Source organism: Protomyctophum parallelum (genome assembly GCF_964188405.1).
Source record: "Protomyctophum parallelum genome assembly, chromosome: 6".
NCBI lineage: Eukaryota > Metazoa > Chordata > Actinopteri > Myctophiformes > Myctophidae > Protomyctophum > Protomyctophum parallelum.
Window position 1 is genome coordinate 32,885,615 of NC_139701.1, and position 20,961 is coordinate 32,906,575.

The 20,961-nt window shown below is 41.6% G+C and overlaps 1 protein-coding gene across 4 annotated transcripts in view; it reads left to right on the forward strand.

Annotated features, from left to right (window-relative positions):
- The window catches only part of mylk4b (myosin light chain kinase family, member 4b), a 46,446-nt gene that overhangs the window by 11,236 nt on the left and 14,249 nt on the right, over positions 1 to 20,961 (forward strand). The window contains exon 1 of one of the 4 annotated variants that reach the window (XM_083766552.1): positions 4,369 to 4,719. The exons of the other annotated variants lie outside the window; for them this stretch is intronic. Coding sequence (XP_083622678.1) covers positions 4,582 to 4,719 — 138 coding nt within the window. The 5' untranslated portion in view covers positions 4,369 to 4,581. Of the gene's footprint in view, positions 1 to 4,368; positions 4,720 to 20,961 lie in introns of those variants that run through there. 4 annotated transcript variants of the gene reach the window in all.

The window sequence follows — 20,961 nt, forward strand, 5'->3', positions numbered from 1 at the left end:
TTTAGGCATTTACAGACGCTCTAAATCCAGAGCGATTTACAGTAAGCAAGGTAACCTAATGTTACCTACGGTCAACATAATTAGTCAAATGGTGTGTATATACAATTTTCTTCTAGTTATTCTCCTGGTCAATTGACAGTTACAGTAGGGCTAGGGGACAGAATACAGTGAGATAGTACTGTAGGGACCATGTAGGGACCATGTAGAGACCATGTGTAATCCAAGATCCTCAGTCAGTATGTGTCTAATGGCTCCTCTATCCTCTTGCTGCTGCCACTCTCTTTCTGAACCTTCTCTCTCGTCTTCTATTCCTCTTCCTGTCACTTTGGGACCAATCTCTTAGGATCCAGCACCTCTATTGCCTCTCTCTCATCACTTTGCCTCATACGTTTCTCTCAAACCCACTATATTTTGTCCTCATTGATATAATGCAATTAATTAATTAACCATATACTTCATTGACCAGAGTTCCCCTGTGGACTACAGGCTTCTTAGTCTGCACTTATTTTTGAGGGGCGCTAGCAACTCCTATATACAGCTTTTATGTTTGTGTTGTCTGAACAAACATAAAAAATCACACCTGTGTGAACCGAGTGGTGCAACTCCCCTCTCCCCCCCCCTCCTCTCTCTCTCTCTCTCTCTCTCTCTCTCTCTCTCTCTCTCTAGATTAGCTTTATTATGGATATCAATGAACCTAGACAGTCAGTAGTTGGATTTGCGTCCAGCAGGTGGCAGCCATGTCACATACTTCTCTCTTTCCAATTTCACGCATGTGCACACCACTCGTGCTCATGACAACGGTCGACGGATACCCACGGACATTCCTGATTGTAGGAGTGGTTGCACCACTCAAAAATGCCATTGACAATGAATGGAGAATTTACGTCATGTCTGAGCAAATCGGCATATGTATGTCGGTGGGAACCCTTGGCCAATAAGGGACCACCATTCTTGATGATGATATACGATTAGAGTGCCCCTCACTTCACACGGGTGTGATTTTTGAGGGGAGCTAGCCCCTCCTATATACAGTTTTAATGTTTGTTTTTAGTTAAACAAACATTAAAAACGCCATTGACAATGGACAGAGTTTAATGTTTGTTTTGTCTGTGTTTGTTTTACATCACCATTATATGTTTTTAGCGCCCCTCATTTCACACAGGTGTGATTTTTCTATATCTCTTTGCTGAAAATAGCCGTCCGACAAGCTCACAACGTGTCACATAGTGATGTGTTGTGGGCTTGTAGATCTGCTATTTAGGGTGAAAAAGTAGGGTGTCCTACTATGACATGCCCAGAAGAGGGACATGTTCATGTGATTTCTTTTTTTTAACAATATATTTATTGCATTTCTTTTGACAAACAGACAATACAACAAAACAATACATCAGACAATACAATACAATACAATTACTTAAAATGAAAAACAAACAAAAAAGAAACAATAACATATAGTACATACATATATAAGTACAGTATAATAAAATAAGGCACTTAGAATGGTAACAACAACAGAGTCCTTACAAGACCAAACAGCTGCAGAGAATACAATTAGACATTTCAGTTTCCACCATTAAATAAGATAAATCATTAACCGTAATATATTGGATTAACCGTCCCCATATCTTATCAAACATCTTCTGTTTATTCTTCAAAGTATAAGTGATTCTTTCCAGAGGAAGACACAATGATAACTCCCTAAACCACTGAGAAATACTGGGTTTGCCTATCTTTTTCCACGATAAGGCTATAGCCCTTTTGGCTTGTAGTAAACATAAATCTAGAAATCTTTGTTCGCTACTCTGAATCTTATGGCCAGGTGGGTAAAGACCTAATGGAAACAGTTTTGGGTCAAACTCAATATCTATCGACAATATCTTCTGAATCTCCCTCCTCACTTCTTCCCAGAATTCTTTCACTCTTGTCTACCTTTGTCTTTACCACATCTGATACAAGTATCTGGAATATCTGCACAAAATTTCTTTAATTTCTCTGGAGTGATATAGACCCTCATCAGCCAATTATATTGCAACAGTTTTAACCGAGTGTTACCCGTCTGGGATTGAGCAGTGATTAATTATTTAACTGAATTATGTATTATGATTATGATTATTACTATACAACATGTGCCTATCTCTGAATCACAATTCCCAACGTCTTAATTATAGCTCCAGCCCTGCTCTTCTGCAGACTTTCTGCTATGCAATTCCCAAGCACGTTATTTTGGGGAGCACTCATTTTGGGTTGCTCAACGTCCTGCATTATGTGCAAGTTTTAAAACAAATGCATGCCTTTTTAAACCACAGCCAGGAGCACCAACAGCGCAGCCTTGAGGCTCGACAAGTGTGCCGCCCGAGCCTGCAAAGGCACAGTGGATGGAATAGGTTGTAATTTGCACCAAAGCGAGCGCTCCCTCCGCATGGTAATAGCATACACACATTCTGCTCAGGTTCCCAGCAGGGATTCCTTCCCCGGAGGTTTCCTCCTGCCCCTCGTACCTTGGCCTCTCCCCAGCTGTTGCCGCTTGTTAAACAGAGTGGGCATTGGACCACCACACTTAAAACAAATGGCACATGAATGAATCTTGAAGTAGTTCTAGCCAGAGTGAAAATATATATATATACTGTATTATATAGTTTTACTGGTAGTTTGAATACATCGGCATTGCTTTATGGTGGTTTGTGCCATTTTACTGTATTTCAGGCTTCAAACTTGCATTTCTATGATCCATTGGAATTGTAACACCCCCCCCCTCTTATGCCCAGCTTTGTGTTCACTGATGATTGGCTGATCACCCCATAGTGTTGATTTGATTGGCTGATCAAAGTACATATTGAAGATAAAAGTGCTTTTAGATTGACTCTTTTAATACTTTTGTATGAAATGTAGTGTGACAAAGTAGGGAATTCATTAATGAAAACAAGAACATTACAGTTATGTGGACAGCACTCAGCATTATGACTTGTTTAAAGTAGCTCATAAACATCTCCCATGTCGCGTCTTCTTCTCTAGGAAATTCTATACAGTAAAATCCTGAGTGTTAATTTAACTCTGGTGAGTGTACAAATAGACCCTTTTGGGTTCATGTGTGTGCATGTGATGTTTTGTGCACGCATGCACTTGTAGGCATTTGTGGGATTCCACTTATAGGCAGTGGAATTGCCTAAAATAAAGGACAGAATAAATCAACCTACAGTACCTGGCTTAAAAGACCAAATCCCACATCTAGCTGCATAACTGCCCCAACAACAGTCAAAGTCACACTCAATAAAGATTAAAGGCAAAGATGCTTCTGCAGTCAATGTAAACAATAGGACTTCTATTCTATTGTACTGTCTATCTCAAAGTAGGTGGTGACAGGTGAGCATTCTGAGGCCATCACATCACATTTTAGAAAAAACAACAACAACAGCTGACCTTAACCCAAACACGACAGCTGATCTCATCTCTAATTACAGTTGTAACATCTATTGTACTTTCATAGAAATGTAGTGGAGTCAAGTATAATATTTGTCTTTCTAATCCAGTATAGTAAACATAAAAGAAAACTCTCTTTAAATTCTCAATAAAAGAAATCTCAAGAAAGTACAAATACTCAAAATAGGTACATTACTCAAAATGTACTGGAATAAATGTCTACTACTGAGAGTGGGCCCCCCAGGAATCCATTGTGAACCTCTGCTTCACAAAGTGTTCATGCTGGAATCTGCAGTGGTGGCGTTCCACCGTCTGATGTAAATCATCAGCTCTGGCCAGTCAGAACAGTTTGCTCCAGAAAGAGCATGCAGCAAGAATGCGACTGGAGAATCATGCACTGCTTCACTGTTCTGTTTTCTATATTGAGCAATCAAACTCTTTAATGACGTTAGATACAGTTGCAGAGAAAGTGTCTGGCTTTCAGTTTAGTTGTATATGGCCACATGGTGTTCACGCACGTGCATGTGTGCAAGCGTACACACTTACTCAAGTGTCTGGTTGTACCTGTGCATTGGTGCATGTATATATTTGCATCCATTTGAGAGGTTCGGTGCAGCACAGTAACTGCTAAAGTACTGTAGATATGCAGGTGCTTATAGTGGCCCCTGCACATGCATGAAGTGCTGTGTCCGAAGTTAACGGATACCACCTCCAGGGTGCCTCTAAAGCTACCCCGGCAGCAGAAGCAGCAGCCATCTGATTCTGCGTAGTGAAGGCACTTCTGTGCAACACCCTACACCACCTGTCTCCTTCTTGTCTCGGAGACAGCATGTCCTCTCCTTTTAGGTCCGTTGGTTAGGGGGAGGGACGAGGCAGGGTGGGAGGTGAATGGGTGGCTGGGTGAATGGGAGGCCACACAGCAGCAGGACAGCCCAGTCCCCTCTCTGCTGTCCTGTTGCATTTCCCTCGTAAGTGCCCTGAGCCTCAGAGGCCTAAGCTCTTTCATAATCAGCGCCCACTGTCCTGCTCCATGTCAACAACCTTGCTGCCCTCCAATCCGAGACTCGATCGCCACCGGCGACTGGGAGACAGAAATAAGGGACAGCCCGTGGCAGGAGGAAGAGTAACAGGTGGAGGAACACTGTGGTGTTCCAGCCTTTTGTCATGGAGAACTTCCTCAGGGACAAGGATGTCTGGATAATTGGGAGTGTATGTCTGGTGGCCTCCTTCCTGTGGCGACGGATATGGAATTTATTCTCCTACAAGAGGAATAGGGGAACCTCACAGTCTCCAGATACAGAGGTATTACTCAGCATGTTCACCTGTGCCATGTGGGACTGACTTAATTGTCCAGGTAATAATCTGAGGAAAGCACAGATTTCCTTTTTTTATTTTTTATTATTATTATTATTGAAGTAAGTTATCAAAAACATGGGTATAGGCCAGAATTCAATGATGGATGGGATGATCTCATCCAAATAAGATGCTCTCTTGTGGTGCAAAGACGGCACTAGCACTAGCAATCATAGCCATGTAGCAATATGATCGATATGATGGCTGATATGATCGCCTTCTGCACACAGAAATATATTATTGTTTGTGTAACTCTGAGATTAACACAATTTTAAAGGCTAAATTAAATGGTGAGTTTATAGGTCTTTACTGAACAGAACTTTACAATGTGCATTCAATTTACTCTTTTACACACATTCATGGTGGAGGAAACCATGCAAGGCACCAACCTGCTCATCAGGAGCAGTTGGGGGTTCAGTGCCTTGCTCAAGGACACTGTGAGACGCAGCCAGCAGGAGATCAAATTGGGGATTGAACTGCAGGGAACCTTCAGATTCCAAGACAGCCGCTTCACCCCCTGAGCCACTGCATGGTGCACCTATTGTGCACTTGCTTGTTTGAATGAATGTTGTTGTTTATGACCTTCAGGGCCTGACAGTGCACTGTTACTCTGTGTAGAAGAGCACAGGATGACAGCAGGTTGTGTTGATTGATTTTCACTAAAGCAGGCCTTGGAAATGAGACCCTGTAATATTTCAGCTTCGCTATGTCCATGTGATCTGTGTGGGTGGCCCGCTTTAGTAACAGCTTTCACTTATATCTCAGAGGGAAGGAATTGCATTCTTGTGTGTGTGTGTTAACAAGTGTACATTACCAAATTAAATCATTTTCTTCCGCGTGCTGTTTGAGGAAGCATAAACCGGTCATGTCTGTGTGTTGTACAGTGTAGTCGTTTCCCACTGTTTATTGAACAGAATTTGAAAAGACATGTATCTTATCTTATTGACAGTTAAGGGTATCACTTGCAGCAGAGGAGACGTAGTGCATGAACACAGTCCAATACATGGAAAAGACTATGTCATCTGACCTCACACAGCTCCTGCACTTACAGCGGATGACATCTATATTTTGCCTACCTAGTACCTACAGTATACACTGAGCTGTCCCACTTTATAGCTTTTATTTTGTGTACCCTCTGCAGTATGCTATGCACGTTAACTCATCTCCTACCACTTTCATTCACAGACATAATCCTGTCAAGGAAATGTCATCATAAAGTTTTGCAGCCTCTAACTTGCTCTGTGCATCACTGAAAAGGGAAAGCCCCTGAGTGGCCATGGTATGAAAAGTAAATTATCTCGTCCGGACAAGATATCTCGGGACGAGATATTATCTTGTCCGGACGACATTCTGTAATATCTTGTGCAATATTATCTCGTCCGGACAAGATATTATCTCATCCGGACAAGATATTATCTCGTCCGGACAAGATATTTTCTCGTCTGGACAAGATAATTCATTTTTCTTACCATGGCCACTCAGGGGCTCCATAGAAACAGCACTTGCTTTCCAGCAGAGAGATGCACCATTGATGAATTTTTAATCTAAAAAGTGACAAATGGGACAGCGTCATGAATGAAGGACTCATCTTCAAAGTGCTGTCCCATTCCTTTTACTAACATTTGGAGCCCTTGCAGCCTCTCACCCTCAAGCACTTACCATCCGCGCACTTGAGTCAGTGAGGGTGCAGGGCTTGAGGGCTAGGGCGAGCATTGGAATTGGGCTGTTTCAGATAGGTGCACCATAAAAGCATCCTCACCTATTGCATCACAGCTTGGTACTGTTATGGCAAATGCACTGTTTTGGAGCAGAAATCATATAAGCATTCAATATAGATAAATATGATTTGCATTCAATACTTTGTCATCATATGAATTAATGAATTAATCTTTATTTTCGTGTCTTGACGTAAAGACCCATCCCTTACGGGATTATAAAACACCAAAAACATCAGATTCACTTCCCAGTTCCCACACAGAAACTGCACAAAATATTTGGTTAAAAAAAACACACAAATTTAAAAACCAATAAAAATAAAAAGAAAAAACCACACACACACACACACACATACAGGAATAAATATCGCATGTATGTTTTCTTTGTCCGTAGGCTATGTCCCATGCGTTCTCTATATATTCTGCGAATATCTTATGTTAAAAAATCCATCTGTGTCGCTCTGTGTCACTTAACCACATCAGATCGATGTTTTTACATCTAATCTGTTAAATAGCTCATATGTGTGTACCGAACTGGTCCAGATCTATATCCACCTGCAGTGTCAAAGTATATCCTATGATGCGCTCTGACAGAACAAGTGCATGCATGGTCATTGACAGATGGTCTGTAGGTAGCTGTGAGGCGACAGCACTATACCAACTGTGTCACCGTGCCGCCAACTGCAGGCTTTTTATTCCTTGAAAAGTTGCAATGCGTTAATGGATGAAAAATCTAAATATTAAAAAAGAAAAACGATGCCTAACGATGATGTCACTGGTGGAAGGGTTTCTGAACTACCGACAGCCCTCCTATGAGACACAGACTGAGTAGGAAAAAATTATGGTAATTTATCATGAACATTAGTGAGGACCTATTATATGAAGAGAGGTTGAAAAGTGGTGAAGTGGTACTTAAAGTAAAACGTATTTCATTTAGTCTGTGTATAAGTGAGTGACTCTTACTCCGCTACAATTGGAAAGACCTTTTTTACTTTTTACAATACATTTCCCCATGCCTACTCCAAGCAAGTACCCATTAAATTGGCATGAATGAAACGAGGCATGGAATGAATGTGTATGACCGTGATTCAAAGGTATATTTATATCAAAGGACAATTCATTATTTTAGCAGAATACCCAGTCCACAGACAAGCACATACTAAGATTTATAATAAAAAAGGAATATGAGTCCAAGGCACTCTTCATTAAGTTCATTAAAAACTTTAACAGTAAAAAAGAAAAACAACGCTTTTTGCCAGTTTTGGCCCTCGTCTAGGCCTGCGTGATCCTGTTCATCCTGATGACGGCTGCTTGTGTGACTCATTCTGACAAAAAAATGTGTAACTCTTATAGTTGAGTTCCATCAGTATAGGGTTTCTTCTGCTGCTGTGTACGCGCTGGTTATATGGTTATAATCATTCAGTCTATGTGAAGAATATATTGTTAATATGAGATTTGATAGGATAGTAGGCTACTATAAGTGATTTTGCAAGTAGAAACCATGTCAGCCATGATGTCATGCCTTCCCTCATATTTTCCAACACACATACAATTACTGTAGGAAAATAAATGCATCATGTTCATGGAAATATTCATAAGTAGGCCATTAAGATCTGATCGTAGGCTTATATCAAGAATATCCTTTCTTGGACGAGTGTGTGTGACCGACCGACCACAAACAAGTCACATACCTCAATACGTACAATACACCCAGCACTGTATGTAGCTTGTGCTAATGTGTGTGAGTTAGCATGTCTAAGGTGAAAAAGACTCTCCCCCTCTCTTCTTGTGCTACTGCTGGTCTACGTAGAACTGTGACGGCACACATTGTTTCATGTGAAAGAATAAACATCACACATGGTGTGTGTGTGTGTGTGTGTGCGTGTGTGTGTAAGTATTTTCCTGTTGGCAGGGGAGTGGTGGGTAGAAAGCAGAGAGCTATGTAGTCATGCGTATTCAGTAGTGTTCAGTATGTGGGTCTTGAAGTGTCAATACAGGATCAAATGTCCTACCAGCCATACACTGTAAAATCCTGAGTGTCCATTTGGTGACTTTGCTCAGACCGACAAATGGACGATTTTACTGTGTATAATCTATGCAATGGAAATATTCCCACTTCCACTTTGTTTAGATGCGCAGGTGCGTTGAATAGTGACAACTGAAGCAATGGGGACGTCACCGTCCCCATTGTTTCAGTTGTCACTATTCAACGCACGGTGACGTCCCCATTGCATGTGTGCGTGCTTGTATGCATCTCGCTCACGTCTCTCTCTTTCTCAAAAAATTGAAGGTGTACTTTTGTTGATGTATTGCTCTAAATGATCTTTTTGTGGCATTGCTGTAGTTTGTGATTGCTTGTTTGAAAGAACTAATGTAGCAAACAGTAAACAGTAAAAACTATTAAAAAAAAAATAAAAAAAATAAAGTTGTTAAACATCAAAACCTCTCTCCCACTGTGTGTGTGTGTGTGTGTGTGTGTGTGTGTGTGTGTGTGTGTGTGTGTGTGTGTCTCTCTCCACCCCCCTCTCTCTCTCTCTCTCTGGTATCGGGACTTATGGGGAATATGTTGTTTTCTCCTGAGCTCCCAGCCTGTCCCTAGCTGGTGTCCAGTGACTGATGTTTGCATAACTCATTACCAACTCATTAGTAGCTAGTAGTAAAACAACTGCACACACACACATCACACACACCACACCACACACACACACACACACACACACACACACACACACACACACACACACACACACACACACACACGCATACTGGCAGGTTACTGTTTTACTTTGTGTGTTGGGTTGCACAGTTTCATACAGCTGGCGAGGCATGATTGTAAACTATCCTCTATGCTGGCATTAATAAGTGTATGATTTATCTGTGTGCTGTGACTATTAAATGAGAGATGACTGGAATTGCCCAAGGATCTTCCTTAAGTCTCAGGACATGTTAGTGGCATCTTGTCTCTCGTGAGGGTGGACTGGATAGAAGACAAGCTACAAGACAAGACGAGTGTAGAAATTCCCCCGGTGTGCATTGTGTGTTGGGGGGGAGCAATGTGTTTAATGGGGTGAGTGAGGTGAAGTTATGAGACCTGTGTATTTGAAAGAGACTGTGATGCAACTAGTGCTCTATCCGAGACAGTCTTGACGACTACAGCACTACTATAAGCATGTTTTGATGGTCTTGGTCATGAGTACGTACTACACCATTACTACCATGTTTTGATGGTCTAGATTGGTTCCCAACCTTTTTATACTGAAAATACCACAACTGTGTTATACATGAATACATGAGGGTATATCTGCGTATATCTGCCCTTTTTGTTCCATTCCTAAGCCAATAATGCTGCTCTGACAAAACTCTATCTAATCACTAATCAGCGCAACCGGTGAATTTCTGATGTGATTAATCCGTTCTCAAATCTTCTATTAACGGCTAGGTGTGCTGTCATGCTAATTTTAGCACTGCTAACCAATTGCTTGGTCAGAAGAGCTACCTAAATATTTCATTCCACTTTTGTCTTTTTTCTCCTTTTTTGGGCGACTCCTCTGTGTACCACCAGAGGGGCTTCAAGTACCACCAGTGGTCCTAGTACCAGTGGTCCTAGTACCAGTGGTACTATAGTACCAGTGGTCCTAGTACCAGTGGTACTATAGTACCAGTGGTCCTAGTACCAGTGATCCTAGTACCAGTGGTCCTAGTACCAGTGGTCCTAGTACCAGTGGTCCTAGTACCAGTGGTACTACTATAGTACCAGTGGTACTACTATAGTACCAGTGGTACTACTATAGTACCAGTGGTCCTAGTACCAGTGGTCCTAGTACCAGTGGTACTACTATAGTACCAGTGGTACTACTATAGTACCAGTGGTACTACTATAGTACCAGTGGTACTACTATAGTACCAGTGGTACTACTATAGTACCAGTGGTACTACTATAGTACCAGTGGTACTACTATAGTACCAGTGGTACTACTATAGTACCAGTGGTACTACTATAGTACCAGTGGTACTACTATAGTACCAGTGGTCCTAGTACCAGTGGTACTATAGTACCAGTGATCCTAGTACCAGTGATCCTAGTACCAGTGGTCCTAGTACCAGTGGTCCTAGTACCAGTGGTCCTAGTACCAGTGGTCCTAGTACCAGTGGTACTATAGTACCAGTGGTCCTAGTACCAGTGATCCTAGTACCAGTGGTCCTAGTACCAGTGGTCCTAGTACCAGTGGTCCTAGTACCAGTGGTCCTAGTACCAGTGGTACTATAGTACCAGTGGTCCTAGTACCAGTGATCCTAGTACCAGTGGTCCTAGTACCAGTGGTCCTAGTACCAGTGGTACTACTATAGTACCAGTGGTACTACTATAGTACCAGTGGTCCTAGTACCAGTGGTACTACTATAGTACCAGTGGTACTACTATAGTACCAGTGGTACTACTATAGTACCAGTGGTACTACTATAGTACCAGTGGTCCTAGTACCAGTGGTCCTAGTACCAGTGGTACTACTATAGTACCAGTGGTACTACTATAGTACCAGTGGTACTACTATAGTACCAGTGGTACTACTATAGTACCAGTGGTACTACTATAGTACCAGTGGTACTACTATAGTACCAGTGGTACTACTATAGTACCAGTGGTCCTAGTACCAGTGGTACTACTATAGTACCAGTGGTACTACTATAGTACCAGTGGTACTACTATAGTACCAGTGGTACTACTATAGTACCAGTGGTCCTAGTACCAGTGGTCCTAGTACCAGTGGTACTACTATAGTACCAGTGGTACTACTATAGTACCAGTGGTACTACTATAGTACCAGTGGTACTACTATAGTACCAGTGGTACTACTATAGTACCAGTGGTACTACTATAGTACCAGTGGTACTACTATAGTACCAGTGGTACTAGGACCAGTGATCCTAGTACCAGTGGTCCTAGTACCAGTGGTCCTAGTACCAGTGGTACTACTATAGTACCAGTGGTACTACTATAGTACCAGTGGTACTACTATAGTACCAGTGGTCCTAGTACCAGTGGTACTATAGTACCAGTGGTACTACTATAGTACCAGTGGTCCTAGTACCAGTGGTCCTAGTACCAGTGGTCCTAGTACCAATGGTTGGGAACCTAGGTCTAGATCTCACCAGCAAATGTATTCAGACCAACAGCACTCCAGATTTGTATGCCAAATTATGCAAGTAGGCCTACTGCAGCTTTTATAGTGTTACTGTCAACATAGTTTGGGGTTTGGCTCATTCTCATATTAATTAGGCCCTACTTAATTATTTACTTACTCTGAGAAATGTATGTGATAAGTATTTTTCTCAAATTCTTTATATTTCAAATAGATATGCTTTCTATAATAAGGAGCTTTGTTGGCATAATGGCATTGTCAAAGCAAGTGTTAAAATATAATACAGCATTTTCAAAGCTATTTAAATAGTAGTAGGCCTGTATAAAAAAACAGATTTAAAATGCGTTTAAAGGTAGCATCTCTTATGTGCAGTCGGTCTAGAGTCTAGACCGACTGCACATAAGAGATGTAAGTCTAGACTCTACTCTAGACTCTAGAGGTCTATCGGAAAATAATCCTGCTGCTGCGTTTGATGCATTGGTGTAATTTAAGAATTGCCTTCTGTATAGGCTACTATAGCAATATGTATTTGCGTTTTACTTAAATTCTTAAATAATTATGTTGTTCCTCTTGAAGCTGTCGCAGAGAAATTCAGTAAATTGTGAGCCCACACATAGCATTTTATTTATGCTTTGTAAAAATGTTGGAATTATTTTAACTGATTTGATGAGCTGTGACTTAAAACATTTTTTTTTGTTGAAAAATCTATATGTTTTTAATGTAGGGGATGGGATATTTTCTCGGGACCCGACCCATAAAACAGTGTCCATGACCCAAACATGGGTCCCAACTCCACTGTTTGGGAACAAATTGATTGTAGACGTGACTGGGCGCTGTAGAGAGTAAGCAAGGATGAGAGGGGAGGGAACAGTGCGAGTTAAAATTGAGTTTAATCGAGCTCAAGAGTCACAGGGAGTAGTTAAAATGATATTTGAGTGCAAGCTATGTTTATGAGGTGTTAGCATGTTGCTCTTAAAGAGTACAGATTGACAGCTGCTAGTGTTATAAACAGAGTGCATAAAGTGAATTGAACCTGCCCTGGAGGATACTGACCTGGAATCAGCTTCTCCACCTACTCCACTACAATTTACCCATTAGTGTGAGACTCATATTGACCCTGTGTGCAACGTGACCTACCTGTGCTAAGGGTTTTTGGTGCTCTTCTGACCTCTAGTGGTAGAGATCAAAACATGCTTCAGCTGTCTAAGAAAAAGGTCTTCGACTTCAACGTTTTTCAGGCCAGCTGAGATCTCTCTGAGAGAGTGATACAAAGCAATTAAGGACCCCCACTACATACTTATTACAAACGCCTTCCGTGCAACTTGATAAGAGGGTTTCAAAGCTACAGTATTTCACAATATTTAGCTGATCGTTGTTTTAGTCCGGCAGCAGGGGGTGTGGAGTGGGAAATTTGGTATATATATATTTTTTATTGGCCTAATATATTGTCTAATATTATGTGACCATACCATTGTCAAAATTTCATTTTTGCATTTTTGCTTAAGTAGCATGTGATGTCAAACTAGGGGGTTGTCATGATTCTGAATCCATTCCAAGCATTAGTTTTGCACAAAAACACTCCTTGGGCTAAATATGGCCTTAGCCGTCATCAGCACATTTTGTGCACATTATGGGCAAGTGGGCAATCTTTAGCCCAATGAGTGTTTTTGGTGCAAAACTAAGGCTTGGAATGGGTTCAGAATCATGAAAACCCCATAGTTTGACATGTCACATGCTACATAAAGCATAATGATATTTTAAAAAATCTTGCCATAATATAGCTTGTTAATGGTATGGTCACATATATCCTCCTATTAAAAAGAAAGCTCAATACCGACAGCCGGTCAGCAAGTGGATTCATCATGTAGGCCTATAGCCTATAGAGAATATTTTAGGCCCATAAAAAAAACGATATACCAAATTTCCCACTTTAAACAAAATAAGCCTGTTGGCTACCGGACTATTTCATTAATGTCTGTTGACTGAGTGATTTGAGACTAGTTTGGAAGTATAGTGTTAAGTAAAGTGACTATGGGTTGCCACTTGCGCCTGATGCTTCATAGCATCCGATTCATTTGACAGTAGCCTATACCTGTTGTGTGTGAATTAAATGTTTTTAGTTTGTTTGTTGGTCTTTGCTGATAATTATGTTGTGTTCATTTTAATGTGTGTTTGCGAATGCAATGAGCACTAACTATGAGACCTAGCAGAACATGTCCTAGCATAAAAACACCAGAGGGCGCAGCTGTATCACACACAAAAAACACACAAGCGCGCACACACACACACACACACACACACACACACACACACACACACACACACACACACACACACACACGCACACATACACACAAAAACGTAACTTAAAAAAGAAAATCTTAAAAAAAAAACACTAAATTTACGAGCTGCGTTCGCTTCCCACGTTTGCGCGTCTTACTTGTTTCACATGGAGCCAAAATACAATTTCTGTTTATTTTGTTTGGTTTGATTTTAATGAATGGTATAGCCTTGCTAATTGTAATGACGTCATGTCAATCACAGTCAGTGGGTGGTTGCTATCAGAGTAATCTAGTAAGAGAGTAGCGACACGCTACTCTCACACATCTCGCCGCAAAGCGGGGTGCCTATGGGCTATAGTTCCAAACATTGTAACTATCCCATTGAGATAGAATGAGCACTTCCGCATTCCATTGTTACAATGGGAGTCAACGCTAGTGTCGCCACTCTCTTACTATTCCACTCTGGTTGCTATATGGTAACAACAGCTCTGGGCATTCATTTGAATCAATTGCACGCGTCTGACTCAGTCAACCCAGTTGAGTCAGCGAGTCAGCCCCTCGCAGTATTGTGTGATAGGAAAGCAACGTTCCTATTACACAAAAATTTGCTGGCCGCCCTGTATTTATTCAATTGGGGAACCCTGATAATGTCAGTGTTAGTAATAATATATCTCATCCTCCAGATAACTGTGATTTATTCAATAGGGGCCTATCCAGTGAATCAAGCTGACAGGAAGGTCCTAAACCACCACATGGAAATGTTAGTAGCCTACCACCACAAACAGGCACCAACTGTCTGCACTTCTTCTAGCCGCCTGTGAGCTGTCACCAGGGGCACGAGACTGACGGCCACCATCTGCCTCGAAGTCAGCCTGTGTGGTGATATTGACCAAACAAATCTGTCTAACTGCAGCTTACTACAGGTCTATAAGGCAGAAACAAACACATACTGTAAATAAAAACAAGTCTTTAAACAATCCAACATTCTTCTTTATACACTAACATGCACATGGGTTATTATGCATGTTGTGCACAACTCTAAACATGTTAAAAGGTGATATTTACTAACTTACCAATAATTAGCAGGTGAGATGAAAACCACATAAACCATACTAATTATCCATAATGTATAAATCATGGATAAGGGGTCAGGGCAGTCTTTCCGAGGAGGGGTCAGAATATGGACTTATATGCTTATTCGTCTGAACTGCTCATGGTGGCACTGTGTCCCTTTACTTCCAGAATACTGTAGTGATATACAGTATATATATACACTTGGATATATTGTGTACACATAATTCGTGGCCTGAACTGTTTGTACAAGGTACGATGGATCCATTCTTTCTTGTTGCATACGGCAAATTCCATCTGAATGTCACTCACAGCACAAATCGAAACTCATCAAACCAGCCAACATCTTTCCAAACATTTTGGTGTGAATTATAGCCTCAGAAAAGACATGCACTCCAGGTGAGTTGTTGGAATCGAACCAGGGACATGGTTGACTGCAACATAGTCTACTGTATATCTGAGTATGATATTAACTGAGTATGACTGCATGATATTAAGTCAGAGATTGACAGCCTGAACTGTGTGTGTGTGTGTGTGTGTGTGTGTGTGTGTGTGTGTGTGTGTGTGTGTGTGTGTGTGTGTGTGTGTGTGTGTGTCAGGGTGTGTGTGTGTCAGGGTGTGTGTGTCAGGGTGTGTGTATGTTTGGTATGTGTGTATTAGAGCCTGGTGGACTGCGGGTTCATCCAGTCTCAGAGGCCAGTATATCTCCTCTCCTAGTCTCTCATGTTTCACCCAGTTGTCTTCCAAGTTGCATAACACCAGGATGACTGTGGTTCAATCACGGCCGTGCGTGTGCATGCATGTGTTATTTCAGTAACGTTTAGCCTACTGTCATGTATATCTAAAGGCACCATGTCTCTGTACGTATGTGTGTACAAGTCGGTACGACCCACGGTTGTGCAGAACCACAAAAGGCCTCTGCCCGGGCTCTGGACAGGGCCCCTGCCCAGGGTCCATATATGGAGCCGGCCTGTTCTGACATCACAACATTCCATATTTGGGCATGCCTGACACAGAACTCCAACGTCAGCACGGTAGCCATTCAGTTGCCGTGGTCAGATGAGTTCGGAGTGTGCATTTTCATTGCATGTTTATTTTAATAATCAATCAATCGATTGTGTTCCGGCTTGGATCATTGAACCTACTTAGTATACTTTTAGTACCATTTTGTCACAATGAAAACTAAATTTTCAAGTTTTAAAAAGAAAACATCACAAGAAAATTTGTGAATGTTTATATTTTCAATAAACTTGTAGTTATCTGAGAGTCTACTTATCGTGAAGGCCCAGCCAGCAGTGGGCCCCCGGGCCGGACCCCCAGGTTGGAAATCACTGGTATAGAGAGAAGAAAGGAGCAGGCCTTGTATAGACCCAATTAAGAATGGGTATAGGGTTTAAATTGTTAACACTGCATGAGGAGCTTGGACGTCACACACACACACACACACACACACACACACACACACACACACACACACACACACACACACACACACACACACGCACGTCTTCAGTTCACACTTTACTGTCTATAATGATGAGAACATAACCCTATACGCACAGTTGACATCATATGTGTTGGATTCATGTCGTGGGAGTCATTCCCCCATGGCTGTATGAAGTCCTTTAGAATGAATAAGAGAGAGAGAGAGACAGAGACAGAGGAATGTCCAAATGCATGTCACCGTCCACCTATAGTCTCATGACATGAAAGGACAGACGCTTGATTCTGACTATATACTGTACAGTAGGTTAGCGGTGAGAACACTCTCTGTAGCCTATCAGCTGAGCTGAGCTCTTGCCATGCTATTGTTGAATTCTACTCAATACAACATAGACCAGGGGCTCCCAAACTTTTTCATGTCAAGGACCCCCAAATTTATACTAATTAGCCCGTGGACCCCGATTTGAAAAGATATGCCAGGGAGTGATTTTTACAGCTCTAGTAGGGATTCTCAACCCGTTTAATTTCAAGGACCCCCAGTTAGATATGCATATTAGTCTACAGACTACACCGCTACAGTCTACCATTTAATGGTATTTCCATCTATGGGACCCCAATTTATATTGTAAAATCAATGTTAATTTAACTCTGAGAGTGTACAGGTCCATTTGATTAAATGAGTACACTCTCAGAGTTACAGACCCATAAGGGTCCATTTGGTTCCAAACTATCATTTAGCTGGGGACCCCCTGGAAGTCCCTCAGGGACCCCTGGGGGGACCCCACTTTGGGAACCACTAACATAGAATATTAGCTCGACGGGAGAAATGTACTTCCCAGCACATACTGTCTAGGCTATTATTGTAGCCTTTACTGAGCTCCATTCTATCCTATCTTGTTGGGGCTATCGGCTGGTGAGTGAGGTGAAAGCCTAAGCCAGATTGTATTACTGGATAGCATGTGGAACGAGAATAAGCATTATGTATTGACTTTGTCTCGCTGTCTTGCTTAGTAACCCTGTACTGTACATAGGCCAGACTGTGTTTGTTGTTGGTGGCTTGTCTGATTCTCTTGCAGGCCTGGTGTAGCATGCAGGCCAGATCTGATTTTATCTGTCAAATTGTTCTGTGCTAGGATTCTTTCTAGACATAGAAAAACGATTGTCTGTAGCCTACTGATGTTTCACTGTGTCAAAAAATAGCACCAGCTGATAATTATGCCATGATTCTTTGATGGTCTTGATCTAAATCAATTTAATCAATTACCAATCAATTATATTAAAAGAATAAGGGATTTTAATAAAATAATTGATTCTCATAATCTCATTGATCACCTGTGTTTGTACAGTAGTGATCCCAATTTTTTGCAATTATTGCACAACACCATTGTACATCAAAGTAGAAAATATGGCATATGTGGTCCATCAGACTAATCGATTTAGTAGTTAGACATAGCATTGGTTAGACATACAGTAGCATTGGTCCGACTGGATTAAGGTTGGTGAGGTGTGAGTTAAAACGACCGGATTAAGGTTGGTGAGGGGTGCGTTAAAACGACCGGATTAAGGTTGCTGAGGGGAGCGTTAAAACGACCGGATTAAGGTTGGTGAGGGGAGTGTTAAAACGACCGGATTAAGGTTGCTGAGGGGAGCGTTAAAACGACCGGATTAAGGTTGGTGAGGGGAGCGTTAAAACGACCGGATTAAGGTTGGTGAGGGGTGCGTTAAAACGACCGGATTAAGGTTGGTGAGGGGAGTGTTAAAACGACCGGATTAAGGTTGGTGAGGGGAGCGTTGAAACGACCCGATTAAGGTTGGTGAGGGGAGCGTTAAAACGACCGGATTAAGGTTGGTGAGGGGTGCGTTAAAACGACCGGATTAAGGTTGGTGAGGGGTGCGTTAAAACGACAGGATTAAGGTTGGTGAAGGGAGCGTTAAAACGACCGGATTAAGGTTGGTGAGGGGAGCGTTAAAACGACCGGATTAAGGTTGGTGAGGGGAGCGTTAAAACGACCGGATTAAGGTTGGTGAGGGGAGCGTTAAAACGACCGGATTAAGGTTGGTGAGGGGTGAGTTAAAACGACCGGATTAAGGTTGGTGAGGGGTGCGTTAAAACGACCGGATTAAGGTTGGTGAGGGGAGCGTTAAGTGTTGGGAGAGGTGCAGTACTTCTAGTAAGACTAAATCTTAATTGCCCAGACTCTTCTTCAACAAAGATGGCGAAAGCAAACATTCTTTGTTCTGTACTCATACAATAGTAGTATGGTACAAAATACTGAAGTCCTTAAACCAAAAACCTAACCCTAACCTCTCACGGGCAGCACACCTAAACCTAACCTTAACCCATGTCTAAACAATGATTTATGCACCCCGCCCTAGTACAATGCCCTCAATAGTTCTTGTGAGAAGTCAAATCCTCAGTGTTCATTATGAGAGTATCAGAGAGACATGACTCAGTCATACCAAGATGGGACAAACAGGTGCCTGGTCAGTGTATGTGTGCATTAGTTTCCCAATCAACATCAATGACCTCTTTAGCCTTTCTGCGAGAAAACATGTATTGACTTTCACAGTATTCGTGCTATTTTTAGCTTTCAACAGCATCATTGCTCAACCACACCTGAGAAGCAAGGTAATTAGGGAGGAGTTCTGGGGATATGAACAGCGGAGCTTTAGGCTTGACAGCTGACAGCTTTCATTCTATGATTGTGGCACAGTGCCAGCGAACCAGTAGGCTAGGTCAGGTTTTCCCAGGGATGATGGGACTGCAGCTAGGCGCCAGTCAGTATAGGGTGCCAGATATGGGTCAGACTGCCTGCTCCTAAACACCACTTTATTGAGATGGTGGAAAGCTTTGGTGTCTGCACTGACCTGAGAAATGTGCAGAAGAAGCAAGTGTCAATTGTGTGTGCATGTATGTCGCAGTGTTCACACGTCCACTCTTGTTTGCTGGACCGGTGTTACCAGTGTAACCCTAGAAGTGCAGTAGCCTACATTTTCTCTCTTCCTGTGGCTATTTCCTTCACCCTATTTCCAACAGTTGTTGTGGTGTCAATAGTAGCCACCTGCTTCCTGTGTTCCTTCACTGCACTGTCAAATCCTGAGTGTTAATTTAACTATGACGGTGTACAAATGGGCCCTTTCTGGCCCATTTGTACATGCTACAGCTACACCATGGTTACATGAACGCTCAGGACTTCTCTGTGTGTATTGCGCCTCATGCTGAGTGAGAGGCAAGTCTATATTATATAACCCACTATTGCCTCCTCCTTGCATACTGTATTGTACGTTTTGATTATGCAGAACTGTTGGCACATAATACTGACTGCCATTTGCATCATACTTATATACTTGGTTTAGCATTTATTCACCCTTCTGCTGCATGAAGGTATAATCTGGATATCTTAGGTCTTTATGCACTCTGATTCTGTATAATGAATATACCAAAAGGATATATATATTTTTTTGCTACAACATATCTAGACATATACCGCTAACTGTATATTCTGTATAGCATTGGTTGTTAATTTATTCATACATTGTTTGTTTCTTTTTATTTTCTCTGTATATTTCCTATATAATATCCTACCTCAGTAGTACTATCAACCCAGGGAAGGTGCCATTCTAAATCCACTACACCAGTGTATGGGTATAATGATGCTGTCTTTGCACACTATTACTATACTGCATTACTTACCTATAAGTACCTTACCTGTATCATTTAATCTTTAATCTTTTATTCCTTACTTCTATTATATTTTTGTACCATGTTGGACTTTAGTTGTAGAGCAATCTGGCATAGTCTTTCCCTGCTCATATAAATACCCCGTATTGTCCCGAATATAAGACTACTCTGATTATAAGACAACCCCCATTTTTCAAGACTCATTTATGGAAAAAGAACATTGAATGTCAAATATAGTCTATAGTCCCTGATTATAATACGACCCTGTTTTTTAGTATATTTCCATTGAAAAAAAACGTAGTCTTATATACAGGCCAATAGGGTATGTGACAAATAAAGTCTTTCGTTCTTTCAATTTTGAATCCTAGATTCTCTACATTACTCAACATGAGAAGAACCTCAAATGATGGTTTTTCGTTAAGAAGTACCCTTAGAACATTTGCATTGAGCAGAAAGTGCAAGTGAGGATCACATGCTACTGTGGATTATGAATATCATCGTGTCCCCAGTTGGCATGGCAATTATAGTCATCATCTCAGGTCTTGCTAAGTATTGTGAAATTGATTTTCCGTCGACGTAAAGTGCAGAACTGTTTTTTGGGACACATGCTTTGACCTGGACTTTTGGGTTGTGTAATATTCTGCCAATACTTCTGCTGGGCGAAAACAAGTCAGTTATGAGAACTGTTTGGCATTTGAGGAGGTTCAGAAATACCCACAATGCCTAATGTCTTCAACAGGGGGTTAGTTAAGTTTTACAGGCCTTGCACCTGTCATCCGTTTCCCTGTAGTGGAACTGTGTTAAGGCCATATAAACTGATAAGGAAATTAGAAGATTGGGTCAAAGGATCCGGTACGAGA